General features: G+C 40.9%; 1 protein-coding gene across 1 annotated transcript in view; it reads right to left on the reverse strand.

The window, feature by feature from the left end:
- Positions 1–18278, reverse strand: part of LOC127622375 (forkhead box protein N3-like) — a 48101-nt gene that overhangs the window by 14893 nt on the left and 14930 nt on the right. The window contains exons 2-3 of the mRNA XM_052096464.1: positions 7479–8032; positions 472–620 (exon numbers count right to left, since the gene is read on the reverse strand). Of these exons, the coding sequence (XP_051952424.1) occupies positions 472–620; positions 7479–8018 (689 nt within the window). The 5' untranslated portion in view covers positions 8019–8032. The remainder of the gene's footprint in view (positions 1–471; positions 621–7478; positions 8033–18278) is intronic.

Below are 18278 nucleotides of genomic sequence, written 5' to 3' on the forward strand. Positions count from 1 at the left end.
CTGGACCGTCGCATCACAAGTGAAACGCTCTATCAATGGAGCAATTTGATCGCACTTGATCAAGCCTGTAAATGTAGTTGGTTATGTAATGCATATGTTAAAATGTATTACATTACAAGTCATGCACCTTAGTAAAAGTGTTTTAATTTCATAAGATAGCATTTTGTGAGGAACAGGGCTAATAGTGTTTATGAACTGATAATCTCTAATGTTACGAGACACATATAATTTGGTGCAAAAATGTAGGTATAATAATATAATTCTATTAAGCCAGGTTGGTAGAGTTAATTTTGTCTCATTCACATTTTGCTATTTAACACCTAGCCAGTTTCTTGTGCCCAAGTTCTTCATAGACAGAAAAGTCTGCACTAGGATTTTCAAGAGCCACACAAAATGGCAAGAGTGAAAACAAACTGATGAACTAAAAAAATCAGTAACTGGAAAAGGAAAAGAAAAAAATTGATGTGTTACCTGTGGTATTGCTGAGGAGAAACAGATGGAGAGGTAGAAGGTTTCGGAAGTCGTGGGGTATACGGATGAAATGGAGTCTTCTTTAGTGCCTGAATCAGATTGTGTCTGTAGTCAGGATCAATAGACCAGAGAGAACCCTTTCCTATGCTCTGGAAATACAAAGAATGAAGTGAATTAAATTTTTTTAATATATTGATTAAGATTTCTAATTAATCAGAAACAATATTATGAGATGCTCTTAAAGGCACCAATATACTTCTAACAAAAAATAGAAAAAAGAGCAGGTGTGATGTAATTTCAAACTAAATCTGGCCAAAAAGAAGGTGTTTTCGGGTTTGTTGCTGTCAATCGAAACAGCTACCGGCTGTAACCCTTTCAGGTTCATTTCTTCACTCAGCCGAGATCAGTCAACAAGAACACACTGGAGAGCAGAGCTGCCAAGCTGGTGAAAACTAAACTACATGTGTAGGACTATTCGCATAGAGACCCAATTTGGCATGCCCAATTCCCAATGTGCTTTTTTAAGTCCTCGTGGTCGCCTCAATCCGGGTGGCGGAGGACGAATCCCAGCTTCCTCCGCATCTGAGACCAACAACACATACATCGTGTGTCTTGTTGAGCGCATTGTCACGGAGACATAGCGTGCATAGGTTTTCTGTTTTCAGGTCAGTGTGAGTCTCATATTTAAATTCTCCTCTAAACGCTTGCCCCAGCGGTGTAGACAGGGTCCGAATGTTTGCAAAAAGTATACCATTGCTTAGCTGTTTTGACCTTCTTTCTAGCTCTGAGTGAAGATGACTGTATCAGAGCTTTATGGGAGCTGGAATGTAACATAAATTGGGGGCTCATCCAGAATAGGTAGCCAGGACCTCTTGTAGCTCTAAAAACAATCATATCCCTAGACTTAGATTAGCACCATGGCCTAAGTCTCTCAAGCAGCATGCAAACTAAAATGTCTATTTATTGTAATATATTGTTTGTGAAGTTGGAGCATCAGGTTTGCTCAAGTAGCATTTTTCTCTTAAAGATCTACAACCCAACATTACAGTTAAATTCAATAATAATATCCATCTCCTTATACTTGATACAACTTTTGCAGAGCTGATTGGAAACTGAACAGCAGGGTGGAGGATTAGACCCATCTCACCAGCTCAAAACCCTTGTTGTCTAGTGCAGACAGAAGCACCTTTAACTGCCTCAACATGCAACACTGGCATGTATTTTTAGATCAAAGATGCAGTTCTCCACCTAATCAAGCTGTCTGCCCCCATCAGGGGCTTCCAAAGCCACATTTCACTTTACCGAAAAACACAACTCACACGAGCCATAAAATTACACCCATGCACCTTTGATCTCAGCTCTTGTATTAAGCACAAAAATAAGTGAGACGAGATGATGAAAGAGCTCTGATAGTAATGTAGTTAGAGAACAATCACTGTAGCGATGATCAACTATGTTTACTGACACACCAATCATGCCAATTAAGGGAGAGGTTTGATTAGACTGCACAACAAATTAGCGACTGCAAAATTGCAGGGAGAAGTGACTTTATTCCATATTTCTGTGTGTTTGTGATTTTCACACTGCTGGAGGAGTCATTGGCCCAGCTTGCTGTTTCCACCAAGGGTGCATGTTAATTCAAACACACTCCCCATGACTGCATTCATAACGTCCCCCACCAGTTTTCCATCTGCCCTCAATTAGCTACCAACACGCTGCAAAGCACTATCACAAACTGAAGTACATCATACAACTTGATCACATGGGAAGTCAGCATGTTGTTTAAGAGAGTTCCAGTACCCTAGGATCACCCATATTATGCGACTCACCAACAAGCGGCATCACCCATCAGACATTTTTGCATTGGCACCAGCATGTTTACCTTCCCCTGTGGAGTGCCCAGAAGTGCCTGGTGTCAGCAGTGTAGGAGACCAGGGTTCAGATCCCGCATTGTACCAAGGAAGTAATTGCATTTGCATAATCAGTGACAAGCACGATTCTGAGGTTACATTTTTCCCTCTAACCTTACATTACACCTGGAAATGTAGTTGTCACATGGCAATATGCCCAACAACACTTACCACTGGAGGAAGTGTTTCACATTTCGGTGAGCAGATATCAATTTTTCCTAAACTAATGTGTGACAAGGAGGAGGGCCGGGCCATGAGGACACACGGCTTGCCCTGAATCGGGCCAATCAGCTGGGAGGCAGATAAAGACGAGCTGGAGGGGCAAGTTCGAGAGAGAGACACACGTAGCCACGTTGCATGTGTGTCTGCATTTGTTTATGTTTGGTTTATGTTGCGTTTTATCATTAAACTTTAAATTGACTGATTAGCCGGTTCCTGCCTCCTCCTTGCCCATCACTTAATCCATTATACTGGTGCCGAAACCCAGAAAGGAGGAAGGATGCACTGGTACGGAGTCCTCGCTTCTGCCATTCGCCAGGGGAGCAGACATTCTAAAATCATAAACATCTCAACGACATCTGCTAAATGTCTTCTTAATATCCGAGACATACTCACTGACAGAGTATGCCTTATAGACATTTTGCAGATGAGCAAACAACATAAAAAATATATCTTCAGGATGTAAACACAGAAATTAAATAAAGGTTTATGAATCGTCTCTGACCCTACTAGATCTATGCCTTGCCACCACAGAATTATTAATTCCTTTTCTAAGTTCTCAGGATACAGAGTCTAAATTCAAAACTTTGGCTCTGACAGCGTACTGCCCAGTAACAGCTTCTTTAACAGTATTTGGGCATTTTATTCCCAGCAAATTTGTGTGATTTAGTTCAAGTCAATTTTGACCCTTTAATAAAAAGGTTTTCGAGCTATGTGGACAGATGGGCTTCATTACATTTATCTATGATTGGGAAGGTTAATGTTATTAAAATGAATTGTATTCCAAAATTCAACTACCTGCTGCAGTCTCTCCTTGTAGATGTCCCCCTCTCTTATTTCAAGCAATTTGTTAGCATAGCGAAGTCCTTCAGTTGGAATGGTAAAAGTCCCAGATTACATTTCAGTAAGTTACATAGGCTGATTGACAAAAGTGGGCTAGGCCTAGCCAGACATTTGGCTCAGTGGTCACTTCCACCTGAGAGAAGGAAGTTCTATTGAACAGGAATTTCTTGCCCCTATTTTGCCATTGCAAAGTCTTTCTATTAAACTATCCAGAGAAGTTATGTTACACCCTGTTATCTCACTATAACGTATTCAGTGGAAAGGAGGAGGAGAGAACCGGCTTTTCAATATAAATAATATTTGAATAATACATTCAAACAGAAGTGGAACTCCGGGCGGATCGGAGGCAGACCTTCAGCCCTTGGCGGATGGAACGCCCCGCTGCGATCTTGGGGAACAGAAGGGGTCTCCCCCACCCCTGGCAGCAGTTCTCCCCTCATTTGTTAATGATAAACTTAAAAGACACAAACACACACATCATGGACATGTCCGTAAACTATCTCTCTCTCTCGCACAATCCTCCGCAGTCGGCCTTTATCCCTCTCGGAGGCTTGATTAGCCTGATAAGGGACCGAGTGTGTATAATCACGACCCGGCCCCGCCCTCTGCCTTGCCACACTCGCAAAGTTTCTTTTTGGCTGGTCAGAGTGGACTGTGAGGGAGGTGAGATCCTTTGAAAATTTGGTATTATGTATTTACAGCAGCGCCACCTGCTCTGTATTTATAGTAGTATACACCCCCCTAAAGCGGCAGATACTCTGGAAGTGGTGATTACTGCTTTTGGAAAGGTAACGAGGCATCAGTGTATTACTCCCTGCTAATTCAGAGTCTGGGGGATGGAGATTCAACTTCTATCAAGAGATTATGAGAGAAAGATTTAAACTTGGTATCAGAGGAGGGAGTGTTGGCTAGGATAAAAAAAAATTCAAGTCTACATCTAGAGATGCAAGAGTGTGTCTTATGCTATTTAAGATTTTACATCAATTCTGTTGGACCCCCTCTAGATTGTATAGGCTTGGTCTGAAATACACACCCACATGCTGGTGATGCCAATCAGATGGAGACACAACCCATGATTTTTGTTAGTGTGTTAAAATTTAAGAATTTTGGTTGAAGGTTGAGAGTTTTATGTGTGATGTATTGTGCACTCAAATTTCATTTTGCCCCAGACTCTGTATTTTAGGAGATGGTGTGGTCATCAATATAGGAGATAAACACATAAAAAATTGGGTTCTAACCAGTGTCATGATCGGCAGACAAATGGTTTTAAGGGGATGGAATCGGCTGGAGCACACTCATTTCAAGAATGGTGCACAGAGATGGGGAGGGTGGTTGCTTTCAAGGAAACATCATGTAGAAGGCTGGGGAGTTGGGATTCATTTGATTTGAAATGGGGCATCTATTTGCCATTTTTGCAGGGCTCTCAAGGAGGGACAGTGGAGAGAGAAGTTTAGTTTTAAATCTGTGATTATTATATTTTTGTTTCATTTTTTATGTTTTTTTTTTTGACCACAGGGATGTTTGTTGAGGGTCAGAGTGGGGTTGGGGATTGGGATTGAGAGGGGAAATAGTGGGGTTAAATGTTGATTCTGTATATACTGTATATATGTATATTCCTTTTCTTTGATATCTATATGAATCAATAAAATGTTATTCAGAAAAAAGTAATTTAAATATACATTTTATACCCCATCTACATTGTAAGAAATTTGCCATTTACATGTACATATTAACTGAGCAATTTATTAGGAAAACCTGTACACCTACTTATTCATGCAATTTTCCGAATCAACCAATCATGTGGCAGCAGTGCAATGCATATAATCTTGCAGAAATGGGTTAGGAGCTTCAGTTAATGTTCACATCAACCATTAGAATGGGGAAATAAATTGTTTCAATTTTGACAGTGGCATGATTGTTGGTGCCAGACAGGCTGGTTTGAGTATTTCTGTATCTGCTGATCTCCTGGGATTTTCACACATAACAGTCTCTAGAATTTACTCAGAATGGTGCCATAAACAAAAAATATCCAGTGAGCGGCAGTTCTGCGGATGGAAACATCTTTTTGATAAGAGAGGTCAACGGAGAATGGCCAGACTGACTGGAGCTGACAGAAAGGCTATGGTAACTCAGATAAACTCTTTGTACAATTGTTGTGAGCAGAATATCATCTCAGAATGCACAACATGTCGAACCTTGGGGCGGATAAGCTACAACAGCAGAAGACAACGTCGGGCACTTTATTAGGACCATAGATTTCCTAATAAATTGCTCAATGAGCATAGAGGTCTTAAAGCTCTAGTAGCCAAAACAGAATGTTAAATGATAAATGTTGGAGAAAGGGATGAAAAATGATACTTTAAAGTAAAGTAAATGAAGGCTGTTTTTGGCTAACATAATAAGTACACTTCGGGGGTGGGGGGGTTACAAAAGTGTAAAATATGGCCCCTTTAAAACCCAGACACATACACACAAATTGCATTTGCTCGGTACTCATGCACAAATTGGAGTATTGATGCATTTGTTATCTTTCACCTGTGGGGCTTGGCTGGACCTCTAAATACAGAGGCCTGTAGTAAAGCTGAGATTGCTCAACCACTGTCTCCAGCATTAAAGCTTTTAGTGTCTGAACATCTGCTATTGAGTAACACATGACATTGAAGCCCCAGACTGTGAATCATTTCACTTCAGTAACTGCTACTGACCTAATAGTCTGGCCTTCACCTCCATACACCCTTCTATGTTTCAGTGAGATTAAATACAAATTTTCTAATCAAGTCAAGGGAGGATTTTAAGGGTTTGAATATGTTTGTGAACATAAACAGGCCACTTGGGAGACACAATTTTTTTCAGACGAATCAGTTAAAACAAATTCTGCCCTATGTTCTACTAAAAAACAATGTCATATGGGTTTGGAACAACATATTCCTTTAATGCATAATGCAAAAATGAATTATTATATTTGTTCATCAACTAAGATTAATAAGTGCTCTAGATAATAATTGTTATTTGCTACAACAATAGCAATTATTGTAGTACAGATGGGCTTCAGCACAGTCTATATTAGAAGGCCCCCCCACACACACACAACAACGCAACCAATCAGTTTTGATGTTGCTACAGAAACTGCATGCTTATAGTGTCAACTATAGCTCGGTTGCTATGGGAATGCATACACAAGAATAACTCTTTTGGTTGTAGTTAAGAACCAAATGACAGCATGACGGCTTAGACAGGTACAAACATACTCTCTTACATGCACACTTGTAAGAGAGGATGGTAATGGTGTCTGAGCAAATGGTGCTTTTTAAAATATTTGTATGTACTTGATGCGAGATCTTCTCAAATTTTCATATCTAAACAAAGCATGATTCAATTTTGATTACAATAACACTTTGTTTTTTGAAGTCAAACCATATTTCGATTATTATTATGGGTTTGTCTACATATCGACATCACACATTTATATAATGTGTACATTTATAGTCAACAAAAAACCACAATAATGTTTGGAGTTTGATTTAATTTTAATATTGCATTAAAATGACAATGACAGTCAGTGAAAGCTAAGAGGGGGGATATACTCCACCAAAGCAAATTTTCAAAATCCATTGAGCTACCTATCTAGAATTTTAAGGCATCATATCCCATGGCAAATATGCCACAAACTTGCCACAAAGTCTCCACTGATCATTTTCACACGCAAATGAGCTTTGCGGCAAATTGGCGGGTTTGCAAAGGTTTGCCGGGGGTTCACCACTACCAGCGAAGGTCTGCAAACTTCTGGCTAACATTTGCAGTGAATCAAAAGCTAATTTGTGTGTGAAAATAATGAGCTGCGAATTTGCGGCAAGTCCGGGCTAGTTTAGATTTTTTTGAAAAGAAGACAGAACTCTTTCACAAAAATATGAGCACACCACAGTGAGAAGTATTTAAAAACCAACAGGCAGATCAATTGATGAGTAGAAAGATGAAAGCGTGTGTTCCAATAAAAACAACCAATGTTTTTACATCTTAAGCCACAGTATAGCTCACCTGACTGCGATCCTTATCCACCTTTTTGAAGCACTTGTTGAGTGACAGGTTATGACGCACTGAATTCTTCCAACCAGTTGGGGCACTAGAAAAGTATGGGAAGTGCTCCAGTATCCAGCCGTATATGTCTTTAACAGGAAGTCGCTTGGAGGGAGCGTCCTCTATAGCCATGAAGATGAGGCAGCTGAAGGAGTAGGGCGGTTTACGGCTGGGACCCATGGACAGGTGGTAGGGCGGCTCGTTGGGCTCAGGAGAGGATGAAGGTGACGAGGAGGAGGGCTCACGGCCACCGTTAGCATCCTGCAGGGGACTGACACTGCGCAAGCCAGAGTGGCCTAGGCTGGTCAGAAGATCTGTGCTCTCGTGCAGCCAGCTGAGGCTGGTCAGCTCCTCATCTTCTGCCCGGATTAGAGAGGCAGAGAGGGCGAAAGAGAGGTCAGCTGCTTCAGTGTCTTGGTAGAGCTGACTCAGACCTCGAGCAACACTCCCACTGCTGGGGCCCTCAACTTTCTTGCCTGGGGACATGACCACTGGACCCATGCAACCCTCAGCTCCTGCACAGAGAAGAGAAACACTTGCTGTTTTTTCAGAAAAAATTTAATAAAAAATACAACCAATCGAAGTATTTATAAAATGGCTTAAAAGAATATTCTGTGATAAAGCTGCACTATGTTAGATTTTTGACGTAAAAATGAACAAATTGCCATTATTGACTGAGTACATAAACAATCAGTGTTCAAAACAATGACCATCAGTATCACTCACATCGCTGCAGTCTGGATGCATGTTTATCTGTTACCTGTTTGGCAAAGTTGTTTATCTGCTATAATGCTTGGATATATTTCTGGTAGGATTGTTGAAGCTAATATTGCTTGTCATGTTTGTATGAAAAAAACAATAACTCATGCGTTAACCGATCGCGATGTATCTACATTGTCTGATGTTTAATATGTATGACTTCTGAAATTGACTTCTTGTAATTGTTATATTGCAAATTTAAGGATATTCTTTTTACGTTTAACCTCTTAAACTGAAAATGGTAGTACAACTCAAACATGAATTGTAGATAAAACAATTGAATAATCTTTTTTATTATTATTAACAATATTTATTGTATATTTACCCCCGCCCACATTAAAAACACATACTTTCAAAAAACAATAAAAATGCACATACACATTTAAAACTACAAATCCCTTTCCACTGCCCATTGCCAAAAACCTCAAAAAAAGGCCAAATATCTACCCCAATTCCTATTAAACAAATCCAATTTTCCCAGCCTTCTCTGTCAACTCTTTGAGTGCCACCATCCCGCCCATCTCTGTGCACCACTCCTGAAATGATGGTGCTCCAGCCGACTTCCATCCCCTAAGAACGATCCGTCTGCCGATCATAACACCCCATCGTCTAAAATACAGAATTTGGGGCAAAATGAAAATTGAGTGTCCAATACATCACACATAAAACTCTGAACCTTCAACCAAAATTCTTGGATCTTAGCACATCCCCAAAAAACATGGGTTGTGTCGCCATCTTCTGATTGGCATTGCCAGCAAGTGAGTGCGTCTTTAAGACCAAGCCTATACAATCTAGAGGGGGTCCAATAGAATCAATGTAAAATTTTAAATTGCATAAGACGCAACCTTGCATCTCTAGATGTAGACTTGATGTTTTTTAGAATCCTAGCCCACACTCACTCCTCACACTCCCTCCTCTGATACCAAGTTAAAATCTTTCTCTCATAATCTCTTGAGAGAAGATGAAGCTCCATCCCCCAGACTCTGATTTAGCAGGGAGTAATACACTGATGCCTCATGACCTTTTCCAAAAGCAGTAATCACCACTCGCAGAGTACCTGCTGCTTTAGGGGGAGCGTATGCTACTCCAAAAAATAGTACAGAGCAGGTGGCACAGCTGTAAAGAACTGAGATCTGGGAATCCCAAAATGTTGAACCATATTTTCAAAGGAACTCAACACTCTCATATAGGTCACAGAGCATATTAACACAAAGGCAAAAAGGGGACTTATTAATACAGTATATTTAGGTTCAGCCATATGCTTGAGGCAACATTTATATAAATGTCCGAATTTAACAATCTGGACACTTTTGTCCATACCGAGTGCAAATGCAAGATAATGGGATGTAACATAACTTCTCTGATTAGCTTGATAGAGAGGCTTTGCAATGGCGAAATGAATGCACCTTTAAGAATGTAGGTAGACTGACTCAATTATATAATTTGCAGTGCTTCATGGGAGTGGGTGCTTTCTAACAGTGAGTTCTCTGATTGGTGGAGATCTCTTGATGATTATGGGTAGTGTGGTCTTTAATGGGAATTAAGCTACTCAATTTTATAAAATGAATTTGAAATCAAATTTGAGGCTTCATTTTAATGGTCATGAGTGGTCATGATTTCCTACATATTCAGTAGTGCTAAATTATAATTTATCATTATAATTCATGTCATTAGGAGATAAACGTTTTTAATGAGGAAAGAAATTACTGAGTGCACCTTTAATAATAACAAAGTGAGGCACTATCTATAGCCATCGTATTGAAAAGCGCCCATGATATTCATTTAAACATCTCCTTTTGAATTCAGTATAGGTCATTCTAGAATTCTAAGTTTAGAATAGACACTGATTTAACAGACATATTTAAATTTTGTGGGTGAACTTTTGATTTATTTTGTCTGACCACTTTGTATTAATGAATAAAAGCCAGTTTTGAAGTATAAAATGAAGTAGAAATGGAAAATTGTGACAATTTAAATATTACAACAAAATGTCCAAGTGTGTACATGTTTCTGAGCGTGCTTTGTGTATATTCGTTTGTTTTGAGGTAAGGTTAGCAGAAGGTTGGATTTCAGTGAAATTAAGCCTGGCCCTATCTAAAGATGCTTATCTAAATAAGAACTTATCACAGAATCACAGTCACAGTAGGTAATCCAATAATCCACCCCTACAGCATTACACATCAGTCTAAACTCTCTCATACACATGCCAACCTGTACCCCCACACAATTATAAATATCTATGTGCATGTCAACTGATATGTCAGGGACACCATACCCCTGACAAGGCGATTCAATCAGGCAATAACAACATATGCAGCTGAGTACTCCTTAGAAAATGCACAGTCATGCCTTAGGGCTGCTTTTGACACTTGCGCTGGCATGTCAAAGCTGTAAATCTCTTCACATGCATTGATTGACAGCTGCCACAGCTAGTGTTGCATGGCTAATACAGTATCTGTATCCACGGCAACGGAGCAAGAATATTATCCAGTCTCGTAATCTGGAGCAATGATTCCCTCGGGTCAATCATGGCATGGCAGCATTTATAAGGCAGATTATACAAATGTGGACAACATTACATCAACATCACACTGAGGATAAAAAAAACTCACAATATTCTCAGACAGAATCAACAACACATTAAGGAACACAGTGTGTGAAGAAATTAGTTTTGCTCAGATAATCATTAATAATAATTTACAAGAGGAATTTATTATAGTTCATATTACATGCTATATGATCCTGATGTTTTCATATGTCTAATAATAAGTGAATGTAACACTTACAAAAATACAGTGATACAGTGATGGAATCAGATGGTAACACCATGGTTCTTTGATATGGCCCTACTATACCACATTCACATATCATGGTGTTTACATGATTATCCAAGGTACTACAAAGAACACTGTGGGGTTTTGGAGGTAAAAATTCCATTAATGTTCTACACAGATACATTTAACAATGGTATATAATGTATACAAACATTTCTAGACAGACCTACCATGAGCTAGGAGGTTGTTAAGCAATGATATAAGCTTATATAGAAGCCTCAAGTTTGATTTCAAATTATTATAAAATTGTTTAGTAGCTTAATTTCCATTAAAAACTACACTCCCCATAATCATCAAGTGTGCTGATTTAGCGCTTTAGGTGTGACCAGCTGTGAATATGTGTGCAACATGTCAATGAAATTGACTAGAATTTATAGCCTCTGCTAGTGAGATCATTGGATGCACCTGTAGCAGGGCTATAAATAGATGTGTCACAGGTGCATCGTCATCTTTTGTCTTCAGATCATTCTGTGTGTGTTGTGCTTCTTGACTGTCAGAACTTTCTACTTTCCACTGTTAGGAGTTAGAATGGTTAGGCAGTGCGCGGAAATCTTTCTCTTTTCTTTAAAAAAAAAGAAGAAAAAGAATGACTGATAAACAAAGCAAGCCGTGTCTTCGTGCCCTCGACGTCGACATATTCGACTATTGTGGGTACCGAGTCATGGGGGTATTCAGTGATGCTGCAGGTAGAAGAGACAGTTGTGGGTTATCTCTCACCTGGCTCAGCATCATCACTAAAGAGACCTACTCTCCCCACAAAGCCATGCAGGACCACCTCCACGTTTGTGGGGAAGGATTATCAGGCAGCAGGTCAGGCTGGTGCTGCCCTGCACACTATGGCAGACTTACAGGCGTACCAAGCTGACCTGTTGAAGGACCTGAGTGCGGGCACCACGGTCGACAAAGAGGCTTTCTCAGAGCTTCGTCGAGCCACGGATCTGTCTCTCCGCATGACCAAACAGACGGCTCACGACACTGATCAGTCTATGGCTGCTTTGGTCAGCACAGAAAGACACTTATGGCTCAACCTGTCGGGCATCAGAGACAAGGACAAACTGTTCCTCCTCGATGCCCTGGTTTCGCCTTCTAGGCTTGCTATGAATGTAGTTATCACCAGGTGATGCTATGAATGTAGTTATCACCAGGTTCCAGGAGGCAAAAAGCCACGAGGAAGCCTTCGGGCAATTCCGCACTCAGGGGGAGGGGCCGTCAGCCACCCAGTTCCGCCCTGGTCCTTCTAGACGGGAGGATCAAAAACAAAGCGTGGCGAATCGTGCTCCCCCTCGTAAAGACTGGGGGCCGGTTCGTCGCCCTCAGCAGCCCCCAAGACCTCAGGGCAGTTATTTATAAAAAGAAAAAACCCTGACGGTTATGCACCCAGCCTTGTGGGGGTAGCCCCCCCTTGGGACGGGTCACATGAAACATCCACCTGTACCCTCCTGATACCCCCATGAAACCGCTCCATTCCCGCCACCTCTGGTGTTTCGGGAGTTAGCGGTTTCCAGCGAAATGTTGTGTGTTCCGTTGCTTCCTGCCGTAGTCCGGGACACAGGACACTCAACATCCCCTCAACAGGAAGTGTCAGAATCAACCCATCTCAGAGAACCTAGCAGCGTGGAAACTACTGCCAGGTGTGTCTGTGTGGGTCCTAAGAACATTAGAAAAAGGCTACAGAATTAAATATTTTTGCCGTCCTCCACGTTTCAACGGCCTGGTTCCCACTACCGTGAAACCGGGACAAACATGTCTACTGTGGAAAGAACTGCTAAATCTCTTGATCAAAGGGGCCATAGAACATGTTCCCCTTCCAGAGAGAGAGAGTCAGGTTACTACAGCAGATACTTCCTGGTCCCCAAGAAGGATGGGGGGTTGCGTCTGATTTTAGACCTTCGAGGCTTGAATCGCTCAGAGGCCGTTCAGTTCAAGATGCTAACCGCCAAGACGGTCGTGTCTCAAATCAAACATCGCGATTGGTTGGTTACGATCGATCTCATGGATGCGTAGTTTCATATAGAAAGTCTGCCACAACACAGAAAGTTCCTGAGGTTCGCTATTGGGGGTGAAGCTTTCCAATATTGGCCTAACTTGGTATGGTTTCTGGGAGATAATGTCTCTCCTCAACGGCTCGCCTCGGGCGATTCCAGACAGGAGGGACCTTCTGTCTCAGGTGCAGGGGACGATACCTCATCCCCGGCCCGAAATGTGGAACCTTCATGTTTAGCCCCTGAAGGGTACCAACTGAGGGACACTGGGCTTTCACCTGAAGTCATCAAGACCATTCTGAGCGCTAAGGCTCCCTCTACTAAAAGTTATGCCAATAAATGGGGTGTCTTTGAAGGATAGAGCAGTGCATATAATGCAGATCCACTTAACTACCAGATTGCTTCAGTTCTGACTTTCTGCAGGAAAATTATCAGCAGGCACATGCCTTGCCACTCTCAGGGTTTACGTGGCCGCTCTATGGGCTTGCCACGCCTTGACTGACGGGATGCCGTTGGGGAGACATCCTTTGCTCGCTCGCTTCGGCCATGGAGCCATGCGATTGAGACCTCCTGCTAGGACCAGGATCCCTTCATGGGACTTAGCAATAGTCCTTGAGGGTCTGGTTGAGACCCCCTTTGAACCGTCTGACTCTCAAGATGTTTTTTCTTATAGCAATTACTTCTCTAAAAAGAATTGGGGATCTGCAGGCTCTGTCTATCTTGCCAGCCTGCTTAGATTTTGCCCAATGGCTAAAAGCAATATTGCACCCTCATCCTGACTACCTGCCTAAGGTTCCTTCTCGACCATACATCTGGTCACTCTCGAAGCATTCTGCTCCCTGCCGTTTACAACGCCGGAGCAGGAAGACTTCACGGACTGTATCCAGTCCGTGCTCATCAGACTTATGTCCACCGCACTAGCCAGTGGCGTAAGTCATGGCAACTATCCGTTTGCCATGGGGGCCGCAACAAGGGGCGGCCACCACCAAGCAAAAAATGTCGCTTTGGGTGAGGGATGCTATTGCCCTGGCCTACGAGGCCCGCGGTCAAGCTTCGCCAGTAGGGATCAGGGCTCACTCTACCAGAGGGGTCGCCTCCTCTAAAGCCTTGGCTAGAGGTGTCCCTCTGCAACATGTTTGTAATGCGGCGGGCTGGTCCTCTCCGCATACATTCATAAGATTCTATAGTTTGGATGTTCATACCACTCCGGGCTCTAAAGTCTGTGAGTCTACATCACAAGCTCATGTCTGAGACCTCTCGCGCTCTTGTGAGCACATCAATACAACCGTAAGGGGTCCGGACATCCACAGTGCTGCAGCGTGGGTATTCTTGTTCCCAAAGCACTAAATCAGTGCAGCATCAAAGTGTAGCTTTTTGATAGGGAAAGTCTTGGGTTACTTAACTGTAACCCCTGTTCCCTTATAAAAGCGGAACGAGATGCTGCGCTCATTGCCGCACTGGGTTGCCCCAGGACTGCTCTTCAGACAAAATACCTGACGATGCACCTGTGACGCATTTATTTATAGCCCTGCTACAGGTGCATCCAATGTCACCAGCAGAGGCTATACATTCTAGTCATATTCACAGCTGGTCACACCTAAAGTTGTTCCCAAAACGCTAAATCAGCGCAGCATGTTTTCCGCTTTTATCAGGGAACAGGGGTTATAGTTAAGTAACCCGAGATGATCTCCACCAATCAGAGAACTCACTGTTAGAAACCACCCACTCCCATGAAGCACTGCGATTGATAAATTAATTGTTATTTTGAAACATATGTATAAAATTGTAAGCACTTGCATGAGATTAAGACTCCAGTCATATCATAAACCTTATAAAAGCTGTTTTATTCAACATGGAGTGGGTGCCCTCATGGGGGCTGCCATTTTAGAATCACATGACCAGCCTAATACTACTCGCTTAATCTCAGTAAAGTCCTGTTATTAGACCCTTTCACTCAGGGAGTAAATTAATCATGACTGACTGTGTATTGTGAATTTCTACAGTGGCATAGATACTGAAAACTATTGTTTGAATAATGCTGCATCCAAGCCGCTAGGTGTCAGTTTAAGTGACATATTCAAAAAATTACATAGTGCACCCTTAAAATACACATTTGTATATGTTTTCATATTTTGCAATCAGCCAGAGATTCTTTTATTCTGAGATAACAACCTCTGCAGCTCTAACATAAGAGACAGCATAACAGTCAACTAGCATGTTTTAACCATTTCAGATACCTAACAAATGAATGAGGAAAGCTGTAAACCTGTCGCAAAACTGTCAGTGTCTTCTCTCATAAAACAGCAATTTTATCATAGTGATCTCCACACATAGTTCACTCCAAAAGTATTGTTTAGATTAAATTTTTTTGAAGATTTACGGACAGGATCTTCTCCATTAACACCCATTCAAAAATATCCCTTGCCAGTGTACTGCCACATTACACTATGTTTTGATGACCTTAAAAGGCTCTCCCTTGGTAGAGGGTTCTTATGTACTCCAATTTTTTTAATTTGATTATGTCATTTGCAATGCTTATCGGAATGGGTTGCTCAGTGTTTAAAAAAAGAATGCTTTAAAGTCCTTCAATCTTTTTATTTTTTTTTATTTTCATGTACTTTTTGTTTCAAATCAAAGTTTATAATGTAGTGATTCATTGCACAGCTGGTTTGTTTGGTTCATGGCTTATAACTTTAAGTTGAAGAAATCTTTGTGCTCAATTACCATGGTACCATGTCCAAAAATATAGTAATTAGTGGTCGACCGATATGGTTTTTTAATGGCCGATGCCAATATCCAGAGAGCAGGGTGAAAAAATAATAATAATACATTTATTTAGCACTATATTTACTACATTTCACACAAAACTTTGTAAAAAGCATTCCAAACATGGCCGATAGTGGACTGACTTGCTAGAAAGACTTTGGTTGCCCTCTTGAGGATCCAGTGAGCAGCAGCAATGACCATCAGTGTCATGAAGTGTTTGATTCTGGCTTATGGAATATGCGCTTCAGAGAAAGATATTAGATGAGCACTCGACGAGGTTAGTGAATTACATCTGTTTAAACGAGATATCTGCAAATGGTATTTAATAGAAATTTTATTGATATTTGCCTTTTATCATTAGAAAAGAAAGTTAAAGTTGACAGGGAACTGTAGAGGAGTGCCTGTTAGTATACATCCGTTTGAGGTAAATAAATGGGTGCTGGATCTGCTGAAGTTGTGTGAGGCTGGTTTATTACATTTGTTTAAACTAGATATGCACATATTTGTAGAGGGTATATGATATTAGTTTTAATTATATTTGCCTTTTTATCATTAGACAAGACAGTTAAATGTTACAGTGAACTGTTGAGGATAGAGAGAGAGAATGAAAGTGGCTAGCGCTTTAACATTATGAGCTCAAACCAGTCTGATGTGGCTCTGATATCTGGACTGTTTAAATGAGACTGTGTTGCACACCAGTCTAACAACGAACCGTGACTGGACGTTTACATGTCTCAGTTGCTTCACATGCAAGCAAGCGATTCTCAGCGCCCTCAAGAAACAAATCAGCCAAAGGGGAAAATGTATCTGCTGATGCGATAATTTAAAAGTCAGAATATCAAACAACTTGCCGGCCACTAATAGTAATACCCAGGTACTTTTTCATAAGGGAAGGCAGCCCACCTCACTTTATTCACAGTTTTATGAGACAAAACTGTACACTTTCTTAGAGATCTTTTTGAAGAATACAGACTATAATATATTCTAAAGGCCTGAAAACATATTAGGCTCAAAATAGAAAGCTGGTAAACAAATCAGCAGCCAAAAAAGTAGACTGGCAGGCCAATCATCAGCTGAGCTGTACTGTGAAGGGCCATGGAAGTGAAGGTCTTCTCTGGGAACATATGCACACACACACACGTTACACAGTTTTGCTTGTTGTGTATCCATGGTGGCGCTGCCACAAAACATTACATCTGACAGAAAATCGCCAGCTTATTTTACTGTTGCTATGACAACAAACTACTTGAACAGGGTACTATTGAGGCTGCCAGTGGACTTCCCATTCACTCTTGAATAAACCAATCTCACTTTCCAACAGTTAACAGAAACTAACAGACTAATAGAAAGTTTAAAATCTTGTTTTTGTTTAAGCTCTTAAGGACATGCTATCAAATAAAAGGAATTTAAGCAATATGCTATATTAGAGAGTTCTGAAAAATTACCCAAGAGATCTGAAAATGGGAATAAAAATTCAAATAAATCTAGTATTATTTTCACATACAAATTAGCTTTTGATTCGCCTCAAATGTTTGCCAGAAGTTTGCAGCTCTTCACTGTTGGTGGTTAACCTGCAGCAAGCCTTTGGCAACAATGGACAATCTGCCGCAAGTTTGCTGCAAAGTGCATTTGCATGTGAAAATGATCAGTGGCGAAGTTTGCAGCAAATTTGCCACGAATAGCCTACTCGATTTTTGTATGGGCCAACCAGCTGTCTTTAGGTGCTTAATATCTAATGTAAACATTACAGCTCATTTCAGCCCAGTGTGTACAAGTGCACAACTTCAATTTCGGCATCTATTCAGTGGCACTGCAAATAGCAAATAGATCTGCTATTGAGTGTTAGGTGTGACCATCACAATAATCAGAATCTGATTACATTATATAATTTTATGAAATGATGCAAGGGATTACTCTCTATTTTTCAATGAATTACTATTTATAGCTACACAATCATAACTTCTGTTCTGTTGTTACTTGCATTACAAATACAATTTAAATTTGATAAAAATTATTGCGCTTCATTTTATTTTGTAGATATGCATGTGCAAGCGGAATGCATGCATCAGACAGATGTGTTTTAAGCACTCTCTTCTACAGTATGTCCTCACTCAAATGGCACTGGCAAGGCCGTGAATAATTTTTCTTGTTTCAATGAAATATCAGAACGAACCAGTTAATTACAGTATACTTCCCAGTGCTACAAAGGATGCTCTGGATGAGTAATCAATAAACTCTGTTCAGCTGCTCGACAACAGAAGCTCTACTCAGTTGTATGATCCGAGGTATCATAACTTTTTAACAAGAACAAGTACACGAGTAACGAATCTAACCTGATGCCAATCCTTAAATAAATGCATAATTTTTTCTGTGTGGCGCTTCATCCTTGGAAATAAGGAGTATTCCAAACTCCTGTTGAA

The sequence above is a fragment of the Xyrauchen texanus genome, chromosome 28 (assembly GCF_025860055.1).
Source record: "Xyrauchen texanus isolate HMW12.3.18 chromosome 28, RBS_HiC_50CHRs, whole genome shotgun sequence".
Lineage (NCBI taxonomy): Eukaryota > Metazoa > Chordata > Actinopteri > Cypriniformes > Catostomidae > Xyrauchen > Xyrauchen texanus.